Consider the following 10,345-nt stretch of genomic DNA (forward strand, 5'->3'; position numbering starts at 1 on the left):
AGATTTAATTTTTATACCTTTTTTGCAGATGTCTATTGCAGAGGTGTAGACTTTAAATGTTACACTCAAAGGAAGTTAAATAACTTTATGTGGTATTAGGGCAGGGTTATGGAACAATGTATCTTGTATTGAAGATGAGTTAAAAAATAAGTAACATACTTACTATAAAAGTTAAGACAGTTTCTCTTTTGGCTGGCTTCAAGTCATCATTCAGTGAATAAACTCTAACCTTTACTGTAAGAATAATTGACATCATCAAAAACTGCTAAACACAAGGGTATTTTGATTTTGCACAATAATCATCTTTAAAAGAGATGAGTCATTAAAAATCAACACAGTCAATACACACACTCATAACTAAAAGAAAGAAAAAGCTAGTTTGTGGACATATACATACTAGATTCTTGTCTTTTGAAGAGAATCATTTTGGATTTCTTTAAAAGAGCTAGTGAATTTAAAGTACAGTTCACTTTATTAAAATATATTTACATATAACCTTTTGGAACACATCTATAGTACAAAATTAGGTGTATCTGTAATGAAGCCATGTTTATCAAGAATTTCATAGTAGCAAAATAGGGATGTCTACCATATGGATATATGGGAGTATAATGTATTGTCTCATATTAAAGATTTTAATAGAAAATTAAGTAGTTTAATTCAGACATAATACTCCTCCACTTACAAAATCCAAGAAGCCCCAAAGTATCTCTTATCCTTGCTAAAGGCAGCTTTATATGTATGTATGTTCATTGAACCATATCCTACAATTGTTCTCTTATTATTAAAAGAGTAATGGCAAAGGTTCAACAATGATTAGTTTTCTTCCATTTCTTTCTCTTGGTTTACAGATCCCACCTTTAAACAAACACATCTGCTTAGCTTTTAAATCATGGTTGCTTGATACATGCTGATCCAGTTTCTCCCAATGACATACTGTAATTTCTCTAGGGTTTTTCTGTTGTTCAAATCATTTCATTGCCAAAACTTTACCCACAAAATAAAATCGAACTGGTGCCATAAAACTTTTAAAGGGTCACTATTATGCAAAACTCTACATAGAAAGCAACATTGAGCTCTCTAAAATTGGTTTTTCTAAGACTAAAGATCAAAGCAAAATGCCCAGTAGGCCCCCCTGCTCAGCTGTCCCCTCCCCACGCCCTTGTCTCCCGCCTTAAGAATACACCTGGTCCAGGCCTGAGCATCAGTGGAATGCTGCCAGAGGCAGAATGCCACAAAGTGAAGAGCTCAGGCCCTGGAATCCAAAACTTGGGTTTCACTCCTGCCTCTGCCACTTCCTGGTGTGACCCTGAGTGGAATACTTAATCTGTTTAAGTCTTAGTTCCCTCATCTGTAAAACAGGACTGCTAGTATCTGCTTCACAGAGATGTGGAGAACTAAATAAGACAAAGTTTTTGCATAGCCTGCTACATAGTAACTACTCAGTAAATGTTTATTTATTTTTATTTTATTATTATAATTTCTATAACTACTACTTGTCTACTTTCTAACTAGTTTGTGTTTAGGTTAGAAAATTAATCTTGCCTTCCCAGCAATGGTGCATCAAGGGTGAGATCAATAAACATTTTTGTACCAAAGATATGCCTGCTCAAATTGATTTTTAAAAACTTATTAACTTTTTTTAAAGTATTGAGTGCCTTCTATGTGCAGGCTCTATGTTAGGCACAGAGATACGGTAGTGAGACAAAACAGACATGGAAGTCTTCCATTGCAGTGGAGAAAAAAGACAAACACATGACCAAACATATATGTAAAATTCCAGGGCTGGGAAGCACTACACAGGACACTGCCTGGCTTTCAAAGAGTGTAGAAGAAGGAGGTTTGAAGCAGTCAGGGAGGTTAGGGAAGGCTGATCTCTATGGGATGACATTTAAAGGTTGAATAGGGATGAACAAGGCAAAGGAGGGGCATGGATATGCCAGGCAGAGGTACACAGGCCTTACTATGTATGTGAAAATAGTGTGAAAAAAACAACTGAAAGAGGTCAATTTAGCTGGTATCTACAGACAAGGAGAAGAATGATAGGTGATAAAGCTGGAGGGAAAGGCAGGACACAGGCTACATGGAATTGAAGGGTTTTGGCTCAATAGTCTAAAGGCCTCTGTCCTGTAAAGCCTTGAAGATTTAAACCTTTATCCCAAATATGCTTATACTAAAAACTTCTCAAGGATCTTCATATTAAATGTGTGGATTAGAGCTATAAATAGCAAGATTTAATCAATTTTTAAAAGAATTACTTTGAAGTAATTCTTTTTCTTCTGTGTAAGTAAGGCTTTGTGCTGCTCCATTAAATAATAATGGAAAGCACTTTCCTGGTGCTTGCTTTGAACTAGTTACTATTTTAAGTGCTTTGTGCATATGAATTCACATAACCCTCACAACTTTGTGAGGTAAGGTCCATTATTATCTCCATTTTACAGATGAGAAAGTGGAACTCATAGAGGTTGAGTAAGAAGTGCAGGGTCTCAAAGCTCAAAACAGGCCAAGCTGGGATTTGAACCCAGATAATCTGGCTCCCAGAGGCTTCTTTTAACCACAATACCTTTCACTATGGGGTCAATATTTAAAGGAAAGTTCTCTAGTTTTTCTCTGTGATTTGAATAGATTAGGATACCATATCTTCTCACAGTAAAGTCCTGATAGAAAAATAAGAAAGAAGGCTGTTCTTAAGAAGAATCTTAATAGCTAAGCAAGATCCCAGGCTCTGGGTATCAGACTACTTATTGGATAAAGACTGAGGACTCCAGGTGGCGGGTCGTGTCAACAGGACCTAATTAATGAAACATTCAGTAATATAGGAGGAAGATTAGGGCAAGGATATGTTTGTTTCTAGGTATGAGTATGTTTAAAAGGGCCCAAGCTTTATGGGCTTCATGTATGCTGTCATCTTCTTGGAGTCAAGAGATGGTACTATTCCAGTGATGATATTCTGTCCAAGTCAAGTGCAATATCCCACCCTCTCTAGGCCTTTCCTTTCTGAGCCAATCCTAACAGGTGCTCCTGCTGAAAAGGTAATGGTGTAAGCCTGCTTCATCCGACTCCTGTCATCAACATAAATTAACATTTAGCAAGTATGTACTATGTGAAAAGTTTTTCATCAAACCTGGCTGGGCCTGACTCCCTTCCTCTGTTCCTCACCAATAAAAGCATTATTAAAACTCCATAATTCCCCTCCAACACATGGTTCCCTCATAATTCCATTTCTCACATGCTCAAAAGTCAGTGACGGCGAGAGGGAAAGATGAAGGAACTGAAGATTGCAGACATGTGAACACATTTGAGCAGGATTCACACTTTACCATGTTTTACCTTTGGTTCACTGGGGATAAATCCAGCCATTCCCCAATCACAGTTTTGACTGGCTGTCCTGCCCTTTTTCCCTCTAACAGAACCATGAATATGAAACAATGTTTTAATAGGAACTTTTATAAGTAGATCCCCTTGGAAAATTAATGTCCATATATTTTGTGATCTAGTTTATTCTTTGCTGAACAGCTGGATGTCCTGGATTGAACTTATTTTCTGAATTTGAGGAATAGCTCCACTGTCAATGGAACTTTTTCTAATGAATGTGGGTCTATAATAAATTATTCTTCCACTGTCAAAACTATATTTGTGATTACAGCTTGTACTTATTTAATAAGGACATTTCAGTTTTTAAAAATCTTTTTTTCTACATGGAAATAACTGATGTCTCAGTTAATGTAATTGTTTATTTTATAATTTTTATACAAATTTACAATTTATATTTAAAATCAATTTTCCTATGAATTTACAATTCATATTTAAAATCAAATTTAGATTTAAAATTAAATTCCATTTAATTGTTTATTTAGCAATTTCCATATAAATTTAAAATTAAAATATTCATAAGTGTAAAAGTCTAACTTGCTTTTGAGCAAATTAGAAAACTGTCTCCACTTAATTTCCTCTGAGTGTTAAGGAAACTCTACAATATAGTGTCAATCCCATCACCACCCCCAGCAAAGAAAGAAGCATCTTACACCCTACCTGACTGGTCTGGAGTATAAACAGGTTTGTCTGTGTGAATGAAGAGAAATCCATTGTCATAGGTTATTGGTATTTTTTTTGATTTTGAAAAGTGTTTTGATAAAACATCCAAATACACATGTGAAACTGGGTTTTGTCCTCCAGACAACTGTTTGGGTTGTATCTGCAAAAGAAAATGTCAACAGAAGAATATAATCATTTTAAGGTTATAATACATATTGACTTTCTAAGTATCACTGTAATCTCATTAGAACAAAAAATGAGAACGTATACTTAATCATTTAAAAAGTAGTTGAGGAGCCAGAATAGTAAATAAATTTTGCCTAAAGCCCTTCAGTGTCAAATATCACAATAAAAATTTAGCTTAAGCAATTAAAAGTCTTTTTGGTTCCATGTTTCCTAAATTTTATATGCATTTAGTAAAACTACTATGATAGAAGCCCTCTTAAACTTTCACTTCATCAGCCCACTGGATTAGCTGACTATCTTCATTTCTTCGGTTCAATATCCTGACCAATGTTCAGGACACCTTGCACTTTATCTCCATTCTTCTGCTCCCACAGGTTGAGCTACATGTTTTCCCATTTGTATATGTAATTGTAATTATCCACTTGACATTGCATGATATGCAAACTTAATACATACAAAATAACAAGGAAAGAAAAGTTTTCTATGAAAACTTAGGCTTTAGAAACATGGGATAAAACTCAAAACACTAAAACCAACTGCTGTGGAATTAGATATGTGAGAGTACTGTAGAAGTTTGAAAAACAATAATCTATTAAGATTCTGCACTCTGCACCTGCCTTTACATTCTTTTTCTGAGAAACAAACCGTAGAACAAAGTTGATAAAGTGTGACATAAATAAATAAGATTCAAAACTAACCAGTGGACCCATACTTAAAGAAAAGACCTTCGCACAACATCAAACAATTGGCAAATAAAGATACATTATAATATTAAGATAAGATTAAGTGCTGAAGATATGCATTGATTTTTATGATTTCCTAACTTAATGCACTTTTCAATGAACCATCTAAGCACTGTTCAAGAGAACTTTCTGTGATGATGGAAATGTTCTGTAGCTATGCTATGGAATGCAGTGGCCACCAGCCACATGTTGGTATTTGAGAACTTGGACTGCAGCTAATGTGACTGATGAACTGAATTTTTAAATTTTAGTTAATTTGGTTGATTTAAATTTAAGGCTAACAACCCACACATCTGTGGCTAGTGGCATTGGATAAAAGTGTCTACCAAAAATAACACTTTTGGGAAATGTATTTTAATTCTTAATCAGTCTAATAATTGGAAGATTTGTTAAGAGATTAGAGCATTTACAATGAAGAACATTAATGAAAGAATTCCTACATTTGGTTAGAATTTATTTAGATCAGTGTTTCTCAAACTTGAGTAATATACAGACCCCTTTTAAAGAATAAAAAGTTCTGGAGGGCTCAGTGTTGACTTTTTATTATATGTAATATAATAAAAAATTATTTTTAATACAATGTTACTTAAACACATACAAACCTGAAATGGTATAATCTTCTTCTTATGATTATGGCTTTTATGTAATTTAAAAAAATCAAACGGATTTACAGAATAAATTCAGATGCTAAATATCAATAAAATTCTAAATTTTAAGCTCTATATAAAATTTCAAATTTTAATTTCTTTTTAAGAACTCATTTTAGAGAAACTCTGGTCTAAATGAATCTCAGAGCCCCTCCCAAGTCTAGTAGTCTTTGATTTTCTGGTTCTTTATTTTTGAATTTATATTAGAATTTAAAACAACATTTTGATTTGAGTATTAAGTAAAAAATACTTAATAAATATTAAGTATAAAAGTTATTTTTAGTTATCAGAATTTTTAGTAAGAAATGAGTTGCAAGCACTTCTCTAACCAAGCTATACTACCATATCTTAATAGAAGGAAAAGTTATATGATCTGGTTCTTGTATTAACTACAGGTTGTCAATGAGAGCTATTCACTTTAACAATCAATAATTTTATTAGTTTTAGTAGCTGTAACTGAAGAATATTGGAGTTTAAACAAATATTCAATAGCATCCATTTTCTGCAGGCAATGCATTATATAGCATAGACCAACAAGAAAATAAAATTACATGCATTGCTCAAAGAGCACATTCTACTAGTTAGAATTTTCCGTTTAACTCATATTTTTCTTAGTGACTGATACTTACTAATCACATGGTTGGTAGAGTGGTATAAATAAATCATCACCTCTCTAGGCTATCAATATTCAAACTTTGTACACATTTTATTGAGAATAAGTCTGTGTGTATAAAGAAAATGAAAGATAAATACATACTGTTAAGATTGCAGAGTTTTGGAATTTATTTTCTGTGGATAAAGTAACATACACTGAAGAATAACTAAATGTTTTATCAGGATAACTTTTAATAGAGATTGTTGCATCAAAGGCTTCAGTGTATCCATAAACTTGAATTACAATATTTTCAGATGCTCCAACACGTAATACTTTTGGTGCTGAAATGACATACCTGTTGAAACAGGAAAAGAAAAGGACCAGTATCTTTATATGGTATAGTTTGTTATACTTCTGATTTTTTTTCATCTCACTTGAGAGACTCAGTTTAAAATAGGCACATTTTCTCAAATTAAAAGTGAAATCTTTAAATCAAAACTTATTTGTGATCTATGATAATTTCAGCACAGTTTCCAAGAAATAGCTTGGAACTAATAAGACTTGAAAAGTAGAGCTGGAGATTCAGTGAACATTTAGAAAAGAAATAATAGCAGATTCCTTCAGCTATGGCAGCAAAGGAAGACTTTTAATGGTGTTGACTGGAACGTGTAAATGGGTCAGTATTTTTGCCCAATGAAGAGAAAAGCAACATAGGCACCAGTGATTGAATTCCAGCTCTGCCATTTACTGGATGAGCAACGATGATAAATCCCAACCCTCTCTGAGACTAAAATAGTTTACCTATGAAATGTCATTTTCTTTACCAGGATGTGATAAGGATGAAATGAGAACATGTATTGAAATAACCTACCATGCTTAGTACTCAATAAATGCTACAATTCACTAATTTCACTAAATTAGATGAAAGGAAGTAATCTTAGAAGTATAGTGCTATACTAGTGAGTGGATAAAGAAAAGGATAGAATAAAAGGGAGCTGGGGGAATGCAATTAGAAATAAAGTAGTGATGGAGGTCTTTGAGAAATGAGTAATAACAATCATACAATAAAGACAGTAACAGCAATTGAGTAGTTACCACATATCAGAGGCTGTATCAGCACTTTATATACAACTCTGAATCTTTACAAAAGGCCGATGATGTAAATACTATTATTATGCCTGTTTTACAAGTGATAAAAGATTAATTTGATGAAGAACACATGAGTTATAAGTGAACGAGGCAAGACTCTCATTTACATTCAGGTCTCTCAGTTGTCACATTATAATTAAGGTCAAGGTTACAAGCTATGTTCACAACCATAAGCTGTTCTCTGTTTTACTTTTCATGTGATTTATACAAGAATGGAAACGAATCTATAAAAGCTTTTGAAATAAGAAATTTAAAATATGCACACTTCATTAAAAGAAAACTTACAAATATAAACTAGGTTATCTATATCACAAAAGTGTCTAATTTGAATAATGAGGACTACATATGCTCTTGCATAGAAAAAGAAGTGTGTTTCAATCCAAAAGGTCATAGTGATTGACTAATTCAAGTGGCTGACTGAATAGGCCTGGAGGGCATCCACCACCTTGCCAGGAAAAATTACTGCAGGCTCCCGTCAACAATACGACATTTAAAAAGGCTTTGACACCAGTAAGTCTTTAGTAATAACTAAACGGACTTGGAAGCAGTTAAATCCTTGAATCATCTGGCAGTTTTCCTGCATGACAACTAATTTGGAACCATTTATAGACAAATTGTAAAAGAGGGGAAAGAATCTCTAAACTTCCAACCATCGTCTGAATTCCCCATGTACTTACCCAGGAACAACGGAATATGAGAAAAGTTAAAGTTTCATGATAATAAGGTACCCTTACTCTGTGCTAGGCACTGTTTTAAGCACTCGACATATATAAACTCACTGTGTTGCTACAACCACTATATGAACGTAGCATCTTATTCCCACTTTACAGATGAGGAAACTGATAATTAACTTGCCCAAGGTCACACAGCTAATTAGTTACAGAATTAGGAATTGAACCCAAGCAGCCTGTTTCCTGAATTAACACTTGCAATTGCTATGCTAAACTGAAAAGAGTTTTGCAATCAGAAAAGTCTAGGGGAAAAAAACTTAATTTCAGTATTCTTATAATTTAGATCATTTTCACTTTAATATTGTTTTAATTTTGGATTGTCTGTGTGGTAGTGGTGGTGAAGCATAAAATATTCAGAATTTAGAAGTCCCTGAAAGATGGTTCTGGAACCACCCTTCATATAGATTTTGGTCCTTATTGATTTATTAGTACCACAATCTATTCATAAAAGAATTTCATATTTTTCTTATTTTCTTGGAATAGTTATTGAGGATCAGGCCACCGAGCTTTCAGAGAAGCAAGAATGTTACTTTGGTCTCTACCTGGAATGTTCTTTCCCTAGCTATTTGCATGGCTTGCTCTCTCACTTCCTTCAAGTTCTGTTGACTGTCCCCTCCTTAAAGAAACTTCCCTGTCCATGCTTCTAAATAGTGCTCCATCATTTCTCTATTCTTTTGATCTTTTTTTTTTCAGCACTAATGATTACCTGACCTTCTTTTCTCATTCATTCATTCATTTGCATCTCTCACTAGAAAGCAAGCTCTATATCATTGACTATATCCGCAGTGTCTATCATATGATAGGTGCTTAATAAAATTTTTGAATCTCCAGTCAATCAAACTAATTAATTAGTGTGTAAATGATGCAGTTTCACTTTTTCACAGATAGAGAGGAGATGCTTATTAAAGCCAGTAGAGTGTGGTAGAAAGAATTCAGGACCATGGGACCAGGTTTTTGTCCCCGTTCTACCATTAATTTGAAGTTACTTAATCTCAATCTTGCTGAACTTCAGCCACTTGTTTTTCAAAAAGAAATAAATAAAAAGTCCCTACAGAACTGGGATGACTATGGCCTTGTAAGAAAATCAGGTTAGGGGTGGGATAGTGCTAGGACATCCTAAGTTCATATATTTATAATATATTTTACATATTTATATGTACACATTTATGACAAACTGGAAAAAAATTGAAGTGGTTAAGAGGTATCCTTAATTCAAGTCCTGCTTCTGTGTCTCTCTAGTAGCATGACATTTGGCAAGTCATTTGCCCTGTGTGGATTTATTCCCTATGAAATTGGTATATTCAATTAGATATACTCCAGTTCCCTTTAGTACTAAAATGCTATTTCTAGGTATGAGATAAATATTTTTAAGACATAGTTTAAAATGCACACTATTTCAACTAAATTGTGTGAACACTAAAATTTGTGAAGAATTAGTTCTAATTACAACAAAAGTTCTTCAAGTCACATTATCAGAATTGACCCTCAAGTAACCCTTGCTTTACTATGTACAGTACATGAAAAACACAAGAAAAACTATGCACCAAATAGAAATAAGCAATAAATGCCAAGAAAATTAATCTTGGCTTTATTTTGTGCTTTTTTTAAGACAAATTTTTGAATAACTGCTTATCTACATTTTTATAAATAACAATCTCATAAAAGCTGTCATGTTGTTAGCCACTCATCAAATCAAATGCTTCCATGACTTTTCTCATTCAGAGATAAGACTATTGACTTGGTGTTCTTAGAAGTAGAAAGTCATTTTCAAATTAACACAGTCTGTTGAATTTACTTGTTACTAATAATGATAAAGATGCTCTGGAAAATGAAGATAGGTTCTTTTACTTACGTTTGTTCCTGTCCCCAACTTTTTCCCAGGAAGATTAAAAACCAAAGTATGCTCCAAAGGCCCATGGCTGGAGATAGCCGTAAACCATAGATAGAACCTTCTTGAGGTTACTCTCCTTTTAAATAAACTGAACTTGAAGAATTTGAGTAAGTTAGTTTACTGGTTAATTATTAATGTCAGAAAGAGGAACTTCTACAAAGGAAAACTAAAATCAGAATGGAAACACCCTTTAATGCCCAGGAATAAAAGCAGGAGATATTTTATAGGGGTTTACACCTAGAGAATTTATTTTGATTAATACAAATAAAGGGATTCTAAAACGGAAGTTTGGTGCTACAATGAATGACTCAAAGCTAGAAACCAGCGAATTGCACTGCCTTTAACCTTTCCTCCCTTGACCAGGGCAA

At 33.6% G+C, this 10,345-nt stretch overlaps 1 protein-coding gene across 1 annotated transcript in view; it reads right to left on the reverse strand.

Moving 5' to 3' along the window:
- The window catches only part of C5 (complement C5), a 97,036-nt gene extending 86,944 nt beyond the window's left edge, over positions 1–10,092 (reverse strand). The window contains exons 1-4 of the mRNA XM_036915481.2: positions 9,939–10,092; positions 6,369–6,561; positions 4,033–4,195; positions 164–234 (exon numbers count right to left, since the gene is read on the reverse strand). Coding sequence (XP_036771376.2) covers positions 164–234; positions 4,033–4,195; positions 6,369–6,561; positions 9,939–10,003 — 492 coding nt within the window. The 5' untranslated portion in view covers positions 10,004–10,092. The remainder of the gene's footprint in view (positions 1–163; positions 235–4,032; positions 4,196–6,368; positions 6,562–9,938) is intronic.
- Positions 10,093–10,345: the final 253 nt, after the last annotated feature.

The sequence above is a fragment of the Manis pentadactyla genome, chromosome 3 (assembly GCF_030020395.1).
Source record: "Manis pentadactyla isolate mManPen7 chromosome 3, mManPen7.hap1, whole genome shotgun sequence".
In the NCBI taxonomy this organism is placed as follows: Eukaryota; Metazoa; Chordata; class Mammalia; order Pholidota; family Manidae; genus Manis; species Manis pentadactyla.